Source organism: Homarus americanus, unplaced genomic scaffold, assembly GCF_018991925.1.
Source record: "Homarus americanus isolate GMGI-L3 unplaced genomic scaffold, GMGI_Hamer_2.0 scaffold32583, whole genome shotgun sequence".
NCBI lineage: Eukaryota > Metazoa > Arthropoda > Malacostraca > Decapoda > Nephropidae > Homarus > Homarus americanus.
In genome coordinates, this window is record NW_024713129.1 from 26,302,617 (window position 1) to 26,320,430 (window position 17,814).

At 37.9% G+C, this 17,814-nt stretch overlaps 1 protein-coding gene across 1 annotated transcript in view; it reads right to left on the bottom strand.

Moving 5' to 3' along the window:
* The window catches only part of LOC121869680 (relaxin receptor 1-like), a 179,606-nt gene that overhangs the window by 20,172 nt on the left and 141,620 nt on the right, over positions 1–17,814 (bottom strand). Inside the window, exons 12-16 of the mRNA XM_042371229.1 lie at positions 17,541–17,612; positions 12,512–12,583; positions 9,195–9,269; positions 6,511–6,627; positions 4,777–5,009 (exon numbers count right to left, since the gene is read on the bottom strand). Of these exons, the coding sequence (XP_042227163.1) occupies positions 4,777–5,009; positions 6,511–6,627; positions 9,195–9,269; positions 12,512–12,583; positions 17,541–17,612 (569 nt within the window). The remainder of the gene's footprint in view (positions 1–4,776; positions 5,010–6,510; positions 6,628–9,194; positions 9,270–12,511; positions 12,584–17,540; positions 17,613–17,814) is intronic.

The window sequence follows — 17,814 nt, forward strand, 5'->3', positions numbered from 1 at the left end:
TGCGGGAAGCCTCAGGCTCATGGCTCATGGCTAAAGTCACAGCCTAAGGTCACAGAACAATGTTCATTGTGGACAAATGGTAATATGGGAGTGATTGAAATACGACTAAGGCTATGTACCATGTGCAAGTGTCCTGCGGCATCGAGTTATCAGGGCGTAGCCGTGCGACCTACTGTATCTTCCAAAGCGACCTGTGTCCCACCTGCCAGCGTTAACATGCCGTCTACGCATCACATAGGTACCCAGGAACAGACATCCCATGTATCAGAGGAAGATGGAAGTAGGCGAATTTCACCATCTCTACAAGAAACTTCACCAAGATCCAAATAAGTTTCACGAGTACACCAGAATGTCTTTTGATTGGGGACGAGGTCTACCCACTTTGTGTACTATTTGTTAAAACCCTATCCTAGGAATGCTCTGAACAAGGAAAAATTTATTTTTAATTATTAATTGTCACGTGCCAGGCGTATTGTAGAGTGTACATTTGGAATTTGTACAAGTAAATGGATAATTTTAAACAAAGCTATTGAAACAAAGGTAGATACTGGATGCAAAGTCATATGCACCCTCTAGAATAAACAATGCTTCACATTCTTCTGCAAAGAATGTAAGAGTAGCATTTTGCAACTACTTTATACTCCACAAGGATCTATTTCTTGACAAGATCAAGTTGTTAACAGTGGAAAATGAGAGTATAGCCTTCTTTAGTTTTGATGTAGAATGCGAGAACTTGCCCGACTGAGGCAGCGACGATCAAAATATTTGATCACTGCTTCCAGGTCCGCGCGTCTAGTTCGCGCTTCCTGGTCACTCGCGAACACTTCACGCGTCAACGTGGGACACATCAAAGAAAACACGTATGTTTGTTCGCTACACGAAGGCAGCGCGTTCACTCACGTGATCGCTCGATGCCACAGGACTCTCACACTTGGGACGTAGCCTAAGAGATGGAGCTTTATTCTGAACGTCTCGTCACAAAATTTTTTCATAGGAATGAACAATTGTTCTTTTTTTCTTGAAGATGCAAGGAAGGGGCAGGGCAAGGTAAAGTTAGGAAGTGGGAAATATAAGAAATTAATAGCGGATTGGCTGTCCACCTTGCGGTGACGAGATTGTGCCTTCCCATAGCCACAGCAGGCAGCCAACAACTACCGCGACTCTGCAGCCTTCTGGAAGGGGATCAGGCGACTGATGGGTTACACCTATCACACGGTCCCTTACCTGCTCGACCAAAACAACGAGAAAATATTCGAGGAGGAAAACCAAGAACAATTACATCGACGATATTTACGAAATATCTTTAACATTAGTGAACAGGAGAACGAGGGCTTTGACAGGGAGTTTGAGGAGGACATATTAAGTCAGTTGCAGGACCATCAGCACCTGCTCCAGCCGCTCCCACGGACTGACTTCACTAGACTGGTGGACGACAGCTAACTGACAGAGCTCATAGTTCCTGCAGATGTGTTATCCATCATAGAAGGGCTTACAAACAAATCACCTGGGCAAAGCCACATTAACAGCAATATCCTGGTCCAACTCCCTGAAAACATGATAGAGAGACTTGCTCATATATGCAATGCCTGTCTCGCCTCTGGATACTTCCCTAAGATGTTCAAAATCGCCCTTATCCTCCTCATACCAAAAGTAGGGAAGCCTCCAAACAAAGTCGAAAACTTTCGACCAATATCGCTGCTAGAGGTACCAGCCAAAATCCTCGAAAAAATAGTAAACAGGCGGGTGCTGATGTATCTGGAGGACGAAGACGTGCACAATCCCCGCCAGTTCGGCTTCCGCCAGTACCGAGGCACATCCACTGCCATAGCCCAGGCGTACGAGCAGATCGCCAACGCCATAACTGGCCGCCTGCAGTGCAAAGGTAGTGCCGAGGGACGTCAGCAAGGCGCTTGACAAGGTTTGGTACACGGGGCTACAATATTAGATCATGCAACTGGGGCTACCCGAAAACCTGACGCGCCTGCTGTGCAACTTCATTGCGGACCGCAGAACCAAAATCAAGATGCAAGAATATTGTGGAGAAGAATTCTCACTCTCGAGTGGCGTGCCTCAGGGCTCTTGTCTCTCACCAGCTGACCTGCCACCCCCAATCGTCGGCAGCGAGTATGTCATGTATGCCGACGATGTAACACAGATCGTCACCTGCCCAGGAAGGTCCACAGCAAGGATGGCGCGACTCACTGCTCGGGCAATAGAGGAGATCTCGGAGTATGAAAATAAAAGGAAGATAAAAACAAACAAAACGAAATTCGAGGTCATACCCATAGCCAAATTCAAGTCGGCCCCATTGATGATCGACGACGAAGAGATTGAGTACTCTAAACAAGGCAGGTTGCTCGGCCTCATCATTTCTCGGACGGGCATCACGTCCCACGAAAACCAAAATCGCAGCCGCTAAATTAAAACGTTTTAAACTGATGCCTGGTGAGGCCTGTGTTGGAGTACCCACACGTCCCACTCGGGAAGACGAAACTACAACAACAAAAAAGCTTCCAAAATAAGTGTCTGAGGTTAGCTAGTGGCCAAGCGCCACCCTAACAGGAGACAGTGGAAGCCAGCCCACCTGAGAAATAAAAAAAAGGACGTCAACGTCAGGTTCCATCGCCTAGGGAAGAAGGTTTAGGACAAGCTCCTGGACGACCCTCAGCCCAGACTACCTACGCGAGGAAGACATCAACGGAGGGCGACCCCACGCCTGGTGGTCACGGAGTCTGCCCACACTACAACAACTCAACGTTCGACCCATTTAGGTCCGCCACGACGATCCACCTTAGATAAAACTTAGATGATATAACATCACATTTAACAAGTCACAATCTAGTGAGTCCATAACATATTACAGTATAAGATTTTAATAAACATGTAATTGTAAAATCAAACTAATCATTGCCAACCAAAGTAGCCATTGTGCAACCTCATCCTAAACCCAAGGTTAGCTTAGTTAGCCAGCAAACTCTGTAATATGTAAAGCAAGGGGTGTCGTTCCCCTCTGTTTAACTCATTAAACTTCTTTTCCAACCTTTTCCCCCACGACTGTCTGTCGTGACTTCTCTATCCTTCATGTCTGGCTGTGCCTTGAGCCCTATCATGCCGTCCATCCTTTCCCCACTTTAACCTTAAAAAAAGAAGAAAAACCTCTGAAGGTCCCTAGCGGCAAGGTAGGTTAACTATGTTAAGCTATATTAATTTAGCATGGTGTTGTCGGTGGAGATTTCCGGAAGTATTGGTTTGTTTGGGGGATTATTCCAGCATCTTGTGTAGCTGGAAGGATATCCCCATCTTTTTTATTGTGACATATTTCCTCACACTACTCAAAATTGTGTGTTCCGAGACCAGACCTAACCAGAGTAAGCATGCGAATTATTTGGGAGCAGGTAAATGTTGTGAGGCTCTATACCCCAGCTTCTATCCTCCTGAGAAGCTAAACCTCCTCGTCCTGTAGAATTTTTTTTTACTTCTTCAGGTATAGGGCTACTAAGGTTGTCCGCCGGCCGACTGGTGGCCTTATGATTACCTTCGGTGACTGGGAACAGATTGAACAAATGAAGGAAGTTACATGACGTCCCCTTTAAGGTGGAAGTCAATCTCGTCGACGACGCGGTGTGTGGAGTTATCTCCCACGGTGAGACTCAACACTTGGGATAGAACGAAATACAAGACCGACTGGAAAACGTATTTGTTGGTCGCAAAATGAATAAACCCGATGGAAATCCACCTCGACGCTGGTTAGATTTTTCCAAAACTACCAGAGACGGTTACACTGGGATAGGACACCTTCCCAGTGAAGCACTACAGCCCTACATACTAAGACCTACAAGATGCTATACAGGTGTCAAAAGTACGGACACCCAGCACAGAAGTGCAAGACTCCAGAGGACGTGTGCTCCAGGTGCGCGTCTTCTGGACACCAGAGCAAAGACTGTGAAGAAAACAACCAATGCGCTGCCTGTGGCGGTCCACACTCGTCCTCCGACCGGGAATGTCCCAAATGGAGGATTAGATCGCCAAGGGAAACGCCCAAAGAAATTCAATTGCAGAGATGCGCTTCTCTAAGTAAGAAGAAACAAGAGAGAAGAAAAAAAACGAGAAAAAACAAGAGCAATGTGAAAAAGAACAAGAAGAACAAGATCAAGAACGATAAGAACAAGGTTCGTGGAAAGTTCAAAAGAAGAACAAGTAAAAGAAGAGGAAGCGATCCAGCTAACAAGTCTATGGGCATAATAACCGACGCAGTTGACAGCCAGTAAATTAAGCTAACAACAACAGCAACGTCAGGAATAAAGCTCCATCTATGTTTCCTTCAGTACAACACTACCACTAAGATCATAGGTTAAGTTCGTCATGTACCGAAGCTCTATTTTTTTGCCTCAGTCTTGCCGACAGTCGTAGATGAATATGTTATATAATTAGCTGCTCTGTCACTGTCACTGTAATTAAGAGAATGCCTGAGTTACAATATAAAGGGGTTGATTGTATCCTTATGTAACTGTTCTTTAGAAAAAAATAGTGTACAGTAAATTGATTTAATATATTTTTATGCAACTGTCGGGAAGAAAAAAAATAAAGTGATTTATTTGATTTTATGGAGCTGTGCTTAAGAATTTATTATTAATACAGAAAATTGTTTATGTAATCCTTTTGCATCTGCACTACAGAAAATTTAATTGCAGTATAAAGTGATTTATTATACTTTCATGTAACTGCAGTTAAGTAGTAAAGTTATAACGATAATACCAAGTGGTTGATGGCACCCACCACAAAGATTGCACTGCCACGAACGTCTCCAGGAGTACTCGTGGCGGATGTACGACCCCCTGAAGGAGGCGTCGTAGGAGGCGATGATGAAAAGATAGACGCCCATCAGCAGGTCGGAGAGTGAGAGGTTCTTGATGTAGAAGGAGTGAACCTTGTTGGGCTCCTTCACCACGAAGCGACCGATCAACACTAAGAGATTTCCCGCACAGGCTAAGACGCCCATCACCCACACGCTGTAGGAGGGGTGTAAGGTATGTGGGAGATCGGACGGAAAGATATAGTTTTAAGTTCAGATTGGAAATACACCTGCTCTTGTGTTTTTTAATAGCGCCTGACAGTCCGTCTAGCTGTCTTAATCAGGTCAGGAAGACAGTAAGTTGACAGGTGGTCCCTCAGGATCACGTAGGGATAATATATAGCACGAGGTCAGGAAGGATATTAGTGACCTCAAGAGAAAAATTAAACACAATAGAAGCTAATAGTGAACGACGAGGAATCAAGGGGGGCCATACAGAGTAATGTGTGAGTTAGTGACTTGGATCATGACTTTGCCATTAGTATCCTTAAGGGGGTGGGATATATTGATGCCAAATATGACCATCCTGGGGGAGGTAGTAGGTAGTTGGCAGCTACCAAACAGGGCGGTACTACCGCCTGGGAAGATATTGGAAGCATAATGTGTTGTCTATGGTAGACCCTGCTGCCATATGGCATCACAAATATTGTGACCAAGTCCCAGGTTGCTGATCTGACTTTCTGCCTCATTTACACACAATTGCAGGGTCTCAATTGTTTCTCTTACTATTGACAACATATCATGCTGTTATCGTTTCTCAGTCTTGATTTATTTTTTCGTTTGTGTATTTATTTATAGTTATTATTATTATTATTTTTAGTTTTTGGTTATAATTTTTATCTATTCTTATAAGGAAATATTAATTATTATTATTATTATTATTATTATTATTATTATTATTATTATTATTATTATTATTATTATTATTATTATTATTATTATTATTATTATTATTATTATCATTATTATTATTATTATCATTATATTTTCGCCCCCCAGGCCCTGATGTAAAAAAGTATATATATACAAATAAATTAGTTCATCCTGTACAGCTTGGAGCGATGCACAGCAAAGCACACTCTCACAACCACCCAAGAAAGATAAACAAGACAAATGGTATAAGAAACAGAGGTAAGGAATAAATTTCCTTTTCTCCGTTCTGCTGAACTGGCCGAGAATGCCATATTATTGATGGAGTGACAAGTGACCTTAAAAATATGTCGCTACATTTCTCTGTCTTGACCTAACCTGGACGCCATATGGACACTAACAAGAATTTTTTGTGTTGTGAAAATATGTTTAGGAACTTTCGTTTGGATCACATGAAGACTAACCCCCGAGCTTAATTAACCTTATGATTAAAAATACTAACCTTACAGACCGTAACTAAGCCTATCCTAGCCTAACCTACAAGAGAGCTCTGGCTCTCAACTGGCTCAGCCATGTTAACATTGTTATTATTATCCACTGTGTGTCTGTGTTTTTCTGGCTAAATAAACTGTTTCAATTCAATTCAATTAAACCTAACCTAACAGCACCTATCCTAGCCTAAACTAATATGACCTACCATATTCTAATCCCAAGGTAGCGTTAGGATGTTTAATTGATCATCAGGTGATATAAGGGGGCTAATATTCAGGTGATCCCTTCTTTCCTACCTGACTCTGAGTACCAGACTATCCAACAGGTGTTCCACAGAAGAGATACCGTCACCTTTCGGCTCACATACTCGGACGTGGAGGGCCAAGGAACACAGCTGGAATTCGTCGAAATATCTGAAAGAGGAAAATCGGTTCATAATTCACTGAAAATGCCCTAAATATACTCGTAACCAACGTTATCAAAACATTAACGCTTACAAGGTGGTGGAGTACATAACATAAGAACAAGACTGGAAGAAACTGTAGCGGGCCTATTGGCCCATACTGGGCAGTCCCGATTACACCCAACCCTATCGCTTATATATCCGTCCAACCCATATTTGAAGCTATCCAGCGTGTTCGAGTTAAAGATGACGTTTGGTAACTTGTTCTACTCATCCACTATTCTATTTCCAAACCAGTGTTAACCTATCTCGTGCCTAAACCTAAATTTCTCGAATTTAAAACCATTACTACGAGTTCGTTCCTGGTTGGAAAATTTAAGTACCTTTGTTATATCACCTTTGCTCAACCCTGACTTCAACTTTTACACCTCAATCATATGACCCATCACTCTACGTATCTCAAGGGAGTGGAAATTCAGATGCTTTAACCTGTCTCTTTGCTCAAGGTTCCTAATGCCTTGTCATCCTCCTCTGTATGCTTTCTAGGGATTCGATATCCATTCTGTAGCATGGTTACCAAAACTGAACTGCGTAATCCAAGTAAGGTCTCACAAGCGCAAGATATAGTTTTAGGATAATCTCGCTAGTTATGTAACAAACACTCCATTGTATGAACCCAAGTTCTTCGTTAGCCTTGTTTCGAGCAATTACGCATTGTTGTCTTGGTTTAAGATTCTTACTTACCATTGCCCCTAAATCTTTCTCACAGTTTAATTTATCTGTATCCACGTTGTTCATCTGATATGTAGTTTTTCTCTGTTTCAACCCCAAAGCTAAGTACTTTACATTTCTCCACATTAAACTTCAACGGCAATTTTTCAGATAATGCGATTTTTTTTTTTAGATCTTCCTGTAGTGTTGCGGAGTCATCATCAGTTTTAATTACACGCCCTATTTTAGTGTCGTCAGCAAATTTACTTATGTTGCTGTCTACGCCTATATCTATGTCGTTTATGTATATAATAAATAGTAATGGTGCAAGTACTGAGCATTGGGTACTCCCAATCGGATTTAGTGCCATTAATACCGACTCTCTGTTTCCTGCCCTGTAACTACGCCCTAATCCAATTTAGGGTATCTCCTCCAATTCTATGAGCCCCCACTTTATGCATTAGTCTTTCATGGGGGACCCTGTCGAAGGCTTTGCTAAAGTCGAGGTAAACTACACCATAATCGTGTCCGTCATCCACTGATTCGAAAACAGTTGAAAAGAATGATAATAGATTTGTCAGACATGAACGCCCACTTGTGAATCCATGTTGGGAATCATTTATCAATTTGTGATTCTCGAGATGATTTCAAATTGAGTTTTAAATTCTTGCTTCCAGTAATTTGCCTATACTTCATGTTAAACTAAGTGGATGGTAGTTTGAGGATAGTGATCTATCTTCCTTCTTGAAAACCGCTATCACAATCGCTATCCCCTAGGAGTCTGGTTTTGAACTGTCCTAAATAACACTGTTGTCGAATACCACACGGATGGGAGAAATTATTTTACTTACTGTAAATGAACATGCTGGAAACTGACTACATATCGGTAAGGTGACAAAAGATGATACACATTTTTTAAAACATAGGAGGAGTTTATAATAGATAGTCAACAAGAACAATAACAGTAATAAAAAATACAACTAATGAAGATCGAAACATAGAAAGGAATAACGAAACAATTTGAAATACCTAACAAGGCTTGTGGTGAGGTTGACAGGCCTATGTATGTATTTATTTTGATTTTTTCCTTGCTAAATACAGCCTAAAAAAGAAAGAAAACTCGGATGACGTGAAAACAAATTTTGAAAAGAAAAAAATCTGGACCATTTTTCACGGCTCGTGGTGGTGTTGGTAACCCTTTGTGCATTTAAATATATATATTTTGTCACTTGTTAAAATAGCGACTCTATGAGCATTATGCCTATATTGCACTCTGTCTCTATAGGCATTGTGTCCCTATAGGCATTATGTCTCTATAGGCATTATGTCTCTATGGGCATTATGACTCTATTGGCATTATGTCCCTCTAGGACCCAAGGCATTGTGCCTATATATGCACTCTGTCTCTATATACAATGTGTAGCTATAGATATTGGCAATTATGCCGATAGTCACCCTCTATAGGCACACCATCCTATTACAGCTGTCTTTCTGCCAAACTACTTAACAAAATTCTGCTTTACCATATACAGCATTTGATTCTGAAAAATATCCTGAAATGGATCTCAAGTTAGACCCTGAAAGCCTGAGATACATAACGAAATACACACCGACTTTCACCTCAAAATTAAATACTGAAAAAATACCCTGAATTAGAGCTTGAAATAGATAATGAATTAAGACCCGAAATAAATCCAGAATAACCCTCATATTAGACCCTGAAACAAATCCACGAAAAAGTCCCATATATTAGTCTTGAAATAGATCCTAAGAAAGTATGACCCTTAATTACAGAGCGAGATGCACCTTGAAATAGATTGTGAAACACACCTGTGAACTGTATCGTTAAGATGGGGGTATACTCACATATACTCGAGGTTGGTCATGTCTTGAAACACAGCAGTCTCGGGACAATCCTCTAAATCATTACCCTCAAGGTTCCTGTGGCAAATGAAATGGAATACATTGTTTACCTTGATCCATGATATAACACTCCCGTCAATTATTTTAAGAAGATTAGTTTACATATGAGAGAAATTGTGTTCTTGGCTGACAAGGAATACTTTATATACACTAATACACCTATTTAGTATCATACTTACTGTATATATCTGTTTTAGTGTCATGATTTTACGCCTGTTTTAGTGTCATACTTATATACCTGTATTTGAAGTCATTAAGCTGTAAATATTTATTTTAGTAGTGAAGACAAAACAAGTAATAGTAAATGTAAATGTTTCTATAGAGCAGGACTACAGGCATGTTCCCTATGTGCTTTTGTTCATATTAAGTTATTTTTTGTTCTCCGAGAGTGTGGAAACTCTTTTGTGGATCAGAGAGTTGTGGATGATATTTTTCTATAGTACAGAGAATACAAGCAGGAGTTTAAGAGCGTAGGACAAAAAATCACCCAACTTAACCTAACCTAACGTTAACCAAACCTAACTTTACCTAATGCTAAACTAACCTAACTTTTCCTAACTTAACCTAACCAAAGCTAACCTTACCCTCGTCAGTGTGTTTTTGTCCGTGCAACGTTCCCTTCACCCCTAGTTTTTGTTTTCTTTTCAGTTCCAATATTCATTCCTATATTTTTTTTAGTTATCTAATTGATAATTCCCACCAAGGAAATTGATATCTCGAACTAGGAAATTAATTGCTCCTATCAAGGGAATTGTTGCACCAAACGGAAATCAAAAGCTTGTCCCAATAACACGACTTATACAATTATGTTGACTTTCAAGAAAATAAAATTTGCTACCAAATAATTAACTAAACAGAATTCAACCAATAGAAGAATAATGTGGGAGTATTCAACCATTGAGAAATGGGCTTTATCCTGAAGGACGGTTAGTGTGTTGTTCCAGGATGATGGAGGCATTAGTGGGCAGCAGAGAAGGAGGCCAGTTGTGATTGTTATACAATTACCATTAACTTAGAAGGCCAAGGCAGCGTTCCCGTCCAGTGACTTTGTGTCATTGGCTGAATGTTTCGGTGCTGTTGTCTCATTGGCTAAATGAATAAGCAGGTCGCTCATTCGTTTGAAATATTCATACAATGTGAAATATATAACTCACTTTATAATGAAGTCACTAAGGTTTTGCTATGTCCTTCACTTCCCACTACGTTACCTTATTTCCTGTCTCATCCATTCTCTTTTATTATGTTTTTTTTTAACCCGGTGTTTTTTATTTTCTCTCGTCCATTTTTTTTTAAATTTTGATGTTTTCATTTTGCTCCTGTTTTATATATATGTACAGTACGTATTTTTATCTTTGTGTTATTAGTCTCTCTTTGTATTATATTTGCCTTTTGTTTCTACGTTGTTTTCATCTTCTCTCTCCGAGTTATTATTGTCAGAACACTATTAGATCAAGCAAAAACAGCATTTAATAATCTAAAACACCTAATGAAAAGAGACGTGAAAGGCTTCATATGGCAAGGACTGATGTATGGGTCAGGTGCCTGGACACTTTCAGCAGACACCAGAAAGAGGTTGGTGGCCTTTGAAACGTGGTGTTAAAGGCGAATGTTAAGAATATGCTACACTGATAGGAAAAGAAATGAAGACGTACTAAGATTAACAAAAACTTCAAGAGAAATATTTTAAATGTACTGAATAATATAAATGAGACAGTATTTTAGTCATATAATTAGGGATGAAGGGGATAATAACAGACATATAAATGGGTAAAGTTGGGGGTAAGATGGTCAGGGGAAAGAAGAGACTGGGATGGGAGAATGAAATTAAAAATTGGGTTCCCAGAGAGATACAAAACCTTGGAGGATTGGTAAAAACAACTCAAGAATGTTCAATGTGGAGGACTGTGGTCGCCAACCGTCAGATATGAGAAAAGTACTCTGATTGATTGATTGATTGTTTGATTAATTGATGGATTGAGAAATATATCATACTTTGTATATTTCCCGGTTATCGGTGTTATTACTTAATACTCCAATCTTATCTTCTGTTTTATGTACATTACAATTTTTACCATATTGTGATTTAATACCATTTGTATTATTATCAATATTATTTTTAATGTCATTAATATCATTATTCATATCATTACTACCCATATAATCATTATAATTATTAACGTCAATAACACCGTTGCCATCGTTAAGGTCTTATATAGCCTTACTTCCTCCCAGTGCTTAAAGTGTACATACTTGATCTGAATGACATATTTCACCTCGTCTGACATATCTAAACTGAGTGATACTGCATATTTCGCATTGACTTACTTCTAAACTGAGTAATATATTTCGCAGTGTTTGAATGTTAACCAAATAATATATTTTGATGTTTATATTTCAAACAAATAATGACAAATGTAGCATAAATATTTATAATATGTTGATATTTTAACGGTGAACAATAATATACTATAATGAACAAAACGAAATTAGTATATAGACAAACATAACCGAAATATTAATGTATTAATGAAATATTAAAAACTATTAAAAACTAATATCTAGAAATGCCAGAGTAAAAATTATTTAAGTGACTCCAGAAATATTGACATTCACATTCATGTAAAATCTTCATCATAACACGTGTATTAAAATGAAGCAATTTGAACACCAACCCACTCGTGGTTTATTGTATACAACTTATATGTGGTTTTAACATTGATTTTACCGAATCCTTGTGGGGGTGATTTTTCAGTCTTACGCAGTTACTAGAAAAAGCTCCAAGTTTAACAATATTACCTTCCCCTTCCAAAGTCACTACTAAGGTTTTGCTATGTCCTTCACTTCTCGTTACGTTATTTCCTGTCTCATCTTTTCTCATTTATTTTATGTTTTGTTTCTTTTTTAATCCGGTGTTCAGTATTTTCTTCGCCTTGTTTTTTAGAATACTATTCTGTTTCTATTTTGCTCCTGTTTTATATATATATATATATATATATATATATATATATATATATATATATATATATATATATATATATATTTTCCTCCCTGCATTATTATTCTCTCTTCCATATGTTTGTATTATATTTGTATTGGTTTATTGTCTTCCCATCTTATTACTAACATACCTTCTATCTCCCTGTTATTACCCCCTTCTAGGTCTTTCTGATTTTTTTCTTCTAGTATATGACAATTCTCACCCCAGCCACTATCGTGTTTGAGGAGTAACATTGATAAATGAGTTGGGTGGATCTACTCACATAGACTCGACGGACACCAGGTCACTGAAGGTTCCAGGCTCGATGTACCTCAGCCCGTTGTCTTGTAGGATACTGGAATGGACGTGCACAAATCTGTCAGTATTGATTGGTAGGGGTTAAAGGAAAACAAGTTAGGGTATTATTATTAGGGCATTACTACTACTACGATATCCCAAGTAGTAGGCGTACCATACGAGGGCATCTTGGTTTAGGTGTCACTTTAAAAAAACATTTCTCATTTTGTACATCTCTCAATTATCTATCTCTATTTATCTGTTTCTATTCTTTCTCCTACTTCTCGCTCTTCTTCAATCTGTCCCTCTCTGCCTCCCTCTCCCTCCCTCTCTCTCCCTTTCTCTCTCTCTCTCTCTTTCTACAGTAAGTAGACATTCATTTTTACCAGACGGTGATAAAGGCAAGAGACAGTTCGGTTAATCTGAAGTTGTAAAGTTAGCAAAAAGGAAGCCATACTATCTAGATTCTAGATAGAGATATCTATATCTATCCGGACCAATGAGGAACCCCCCTCTTTTATAAAGTAACAGACCTTCTGGTATAAATTCCTTATATATATATATATATATATATATATATATATATATATATATATATATATATATATATATATATATATATATATATATATATATATATATATATATATATATATATATATATATATATATATATATATATATATATATATATATATATATATATATATATATATATATATATATATATATATATATATATATATATATATATATATATATATATATATGTGTGTGTGTGTGTGTGTGTGTGTGTGTGTGTGTGTGTGTGTGTGTGTGTGTGTGTGTGTGTGGACAAATGTTAAGTACTCAGTAAAGGAGATACAAACAGGGAAACCAGATACCAGATGAACAACGATGTTACTGAGAAATCCGACTGCGAGAGAGATTTAGGAGTAATGATAAGTAGGAATCTTAAGCCAAGTAAACAATGTGTATTTGCTCGAAACAAAGCTAATAAAGTACTTGGGTTCATACAAAGGAGTGTTAGTTACAAGACCAGCGAGGTCATCTTAAAACTATATCTTGCGCTTGTGAGACCTCACTTGGATTACGCAGTTCAATTCTGGTCACTGCATTACAGAATGGATATAAAATCCTTGGAAAGAATTCAGAGGAGAATGACAAGACTAATCCCAGGCATTAGGAACCTTGAGTACAGAGACAGGTTAAAGCATCTTAATTTGTACTCCCTCAAGAGACGTAGAGTGAGGGGCGACGTGATCGAGGTGTATAAATGGAAGTCAGGGCTGATCAAAGGTACTCAAACTATCCAACCAGGAACGAACTCGTAACAACGGTTTTAAATTAGACAAAATTAGATTTAGGCGTGAGATAGGTAAACATTGGTTTGAAATAGAGTAGTGGACGAGTGGAACAAGTTACCAAATATCACCATTAACTCGAATACGCTGGATAGCTTCAAACATAGGTTGGATGGATATATGAGCAATAGGAATAGGGGTTGGGTGTAAATGGGACTGCCCAGTATGGGCCAATAGGCCCGCTGCAGTTTCCTCCATTCTTTTGTTCTTATGTTCTTATGTTCTTTAGCTCCTTTGCGTGTGTGGTGGTTTTGGTGTGCGGATTGTGGATGTCATGTTTATGACCTGACCTCATGTTTAGTAAGGTCATCCTGTGTACTTAAGCCTCTCTCTGTCCATGTAATTCAGGTGCCTTTGAAGATGTCTTGAATAAAGACGAAAGCTAAGGTGCTCCGTTGTTTCCCTTTTCCCGTGTGATTTTATCAATATATATATATATATATATATATATATATATATGTGTGTGTGTGTGTGTGTGTGTGTGTGTGTGTGTGTGTGTGTGTATTTTTTTGAGAAAGGTACTCAGAATTTTTGGAGAAACGGCTCATAGGCCAAGCTTTTTTCCTCCTTTATATTCTGTCAATATCACTTTATTACTTCCCATTTCCTCGATGTCCTCCACGAACAGTACCGCTTGGCTTTATTCGATATCTTATTCCATCATTATTACTTTTAATATTTCGATAAATTCTGCGAACGATACTATTTTTATTTTTAAGTTATACTGTTGGCAGAACGCCATTAGTATAACTTAAAATTTGTACAGCGCATTCCGACATTAGTTTTCGTTTTACACATACTTTATATCACAACACAGAACGTCACTTCAAACAGGCAGTCCCGGCATGTAAGCTCACAGCCCATTAACGCTAAAAAAATATTGCTTTTGATCGAATGACACTCCCGAAATACTTCAGTCAAGAATTTAATGCATGAATGTATATGTATTATAACATGGATGGCTCAAAGTTGAACATTTTGGCTAAATGTCAAATTAAAAAAAATATTTACAAACAGTCATGCACGAAATATATTCATTAGTGAGGTCAGGTATAGTGGCTATTGGGCTGACTGATGCATAGCCAAAGGTTGGTTAAAACTTATTACAGTCAATAGCACAGATTAAACCGATATTGTATTATTGTTCTAATCTCAGCCAATAAAAATCACTTGCATAGATTAAATCAGGAAATTTCGCGCACCTTAACCCTGTCCATCTTCTGGTCTCGGTGAGAGCTTCTGAAGGAGTAGAAGGATTTGCATGAAACTTAACTGTATCATTACCCCTCTCCCTCCGCCCTCCCCCACACCTCCTACTACTCCAGGTAGCACACACTGACGCAGCAGAGGGACACTTCTTTTACGCTGTTGTTGAGCTTTGGTCTTTTCAGTAACTCTTAAGAATGTGTGTCAATACATATTCCAATAATCATCATTTTCTAATTATTTCCTATATACAAATGTATTATCCTCATTTTTTTAATATTTTTTTATTTGCTAAAAAAAATAGTAATCTTAGTTTCTATCTGATGATACAAGCCCAAGTAATGTTAAATTTCTTACGTCAATTTTTTTATATATTTATATCTTCTTCAGTCACGCAAATGGACTTTTTTCTCGCTCTCTGTGATAAACTTTCATGTATTCCTTGCTATTCATCACATTATTATTAATAAACGTATATTTTCCTCAGCAAGAAATACATTTTTTATACTAATATATAATTAGCTATCAGATTCCTTAACTTTAATCAAATATCACAGTAATTAGATCACAGCTTCAGGAGGGAAGTAAATAACAATAGCAAAATCTTTGTAGAAGATTTGCTTGTGTCATGTTGGTATATAAAGAAACTCCAGAGAACAAACTATATCGAGCTGTGTCTTATACCTTTGAACTTTTGACCTTAAAAAATATGACATACACGCTCGTAACACTCGTCTTACCCACGGTGCCCACAGTTTCTTTGTGGATGTCTGTCACACTACACTAGCATAGCCTGTTGTAGTACATCCTTCTTTCCTCACACAGCCAACCTGTGGAATGCTCTGTCTTCTGTGTTTCCATACTCTTACAATCTGTCTCACTTCAAAAAGCTTGTTTTCTGGCATCTTCGTGGTATAGATTAATATAATCATTTTCTCTTCTATTTTTAATTTCTTTTCACTCCTATGTTTTAGCCCCTCCAGGCCCCGTTGTGGGTCGATGATGACCTGTGCCGGGGTGGGTTATTCCCCGTAAAAAAAAATCAAAGTTATTCATTTTTTTACGGGGATTAGCCCACCCGGCCACAGGTCACTGACCCACATCGGGGCCTGGAGGCGCAAATTGAATAATGATAACAATAATACAAATAATAATAATAATAATAATAATAATAATAATAATAATAATAATAATAATACAGAAATACAAAAATGAAAAAAAAATCAAAAGTGAGAAACAATATATGTATGTTGTGTTGTGAATAGTAAGAGAAACAAATGAGACCCTGCAATTGTGTGTAAATGAGGCGGAAAGTCATATCAGCACCTGGGACTTGGTAAAAATTTTCGTGATACCATATGGCAGCAGGGTCTACCATTAGACAATATATTATACTTCCAATATCTTCCATGGCGGTAGTACCTTCCTGATTGGTAGCTGCCTACAGTGTTAAACAAAAAAGAATGTCCAGATACTAAATAGTTTTATACATCATTAAAATTTTGGGTTTCTCTTACTTGGACAACACATCATACATACTGTATATCGTTTCTCACTCTTGATTTATTGTTTATTTTTTTATTTATTGAGTACTATTATTATTATTATTATTATTATTATCATTATTATCATTATTATTATTGTTATTATTGTTATTATTATCATTATTATTATTATCATTATTATTATTATTATTATTATTATTATTATTATTATTATTATTATTATTATTATTATTATTATTATTATTATTAATTATTATTATTATTATTATTATTATTATTATTATTATTATATTTTCGTCCCCCAGGCTCTGACGTGGGTCAGTGACCTGTGCTCGGGTGGGCTATTACCCGGAAAAAAAAAGAAAGAAAAAGTACAGTATAAATGGCAGCTCTTTCTGTTCACAACTTTTACAGCCGATATGAATATTGTATTTACACAGTTCTTGTACAGTTGCCCATAGGTAAAGTGTTTTACCTCTCAGTAGCCTTTCCGAATACGTGGCATCGTCGGAATCATAGTGGAACCTTCTTCACAGATATTACGTCTATCATATCGGTTAGCACAAATCTCGAGTACAAATATTACCGAAAAAATATATTGTTGGCCACATGTTCGGAAAAGCCACTGAGGGGTGGAACGATATATCTGTGGGCAATTGTATGTACAGTCCCCTTCAATATTACAGGCGCTCGTCATATAAAGATTCTACAAATCATTATCTTTGATGTATTTGTTTTAATATTGTTTTACTTTGATTCTATAGTATGTTACTATTGCGAGTTTCGTTTTGTATAATTGTAAACAAACACATGGCTGCCACACTGCACACAACCTGACTAGCCCCTGTAAACGCACTAGTGAAGGGGACTGTACATAAACACTACCCAGACTATTCACGCGACCACAGTAAAAAAAAAATAAATGCAGGTTAATACTAACATGGTCTTCAAGAGGCCCAAACCAGCGAAGGTCCCGTTGAGCAGTGTAGTAAGGCGGTTCCTCTCCAAGGATCTACGGGAAAATACACAACTGATAATAAAATATATCATCTGAAGGTTAGACTCCCCGACTTATTTCACCCGAAGATTAGACACCCCAACTTACCTCACTTGAAAATTAAACACCCCAACTTACCTCACCTGAAGGGTAGACAACTCAGTTGATTTCATTTGAAGTTTAATGATCCTAACCTAACCTATACCTCGGAGGTAGC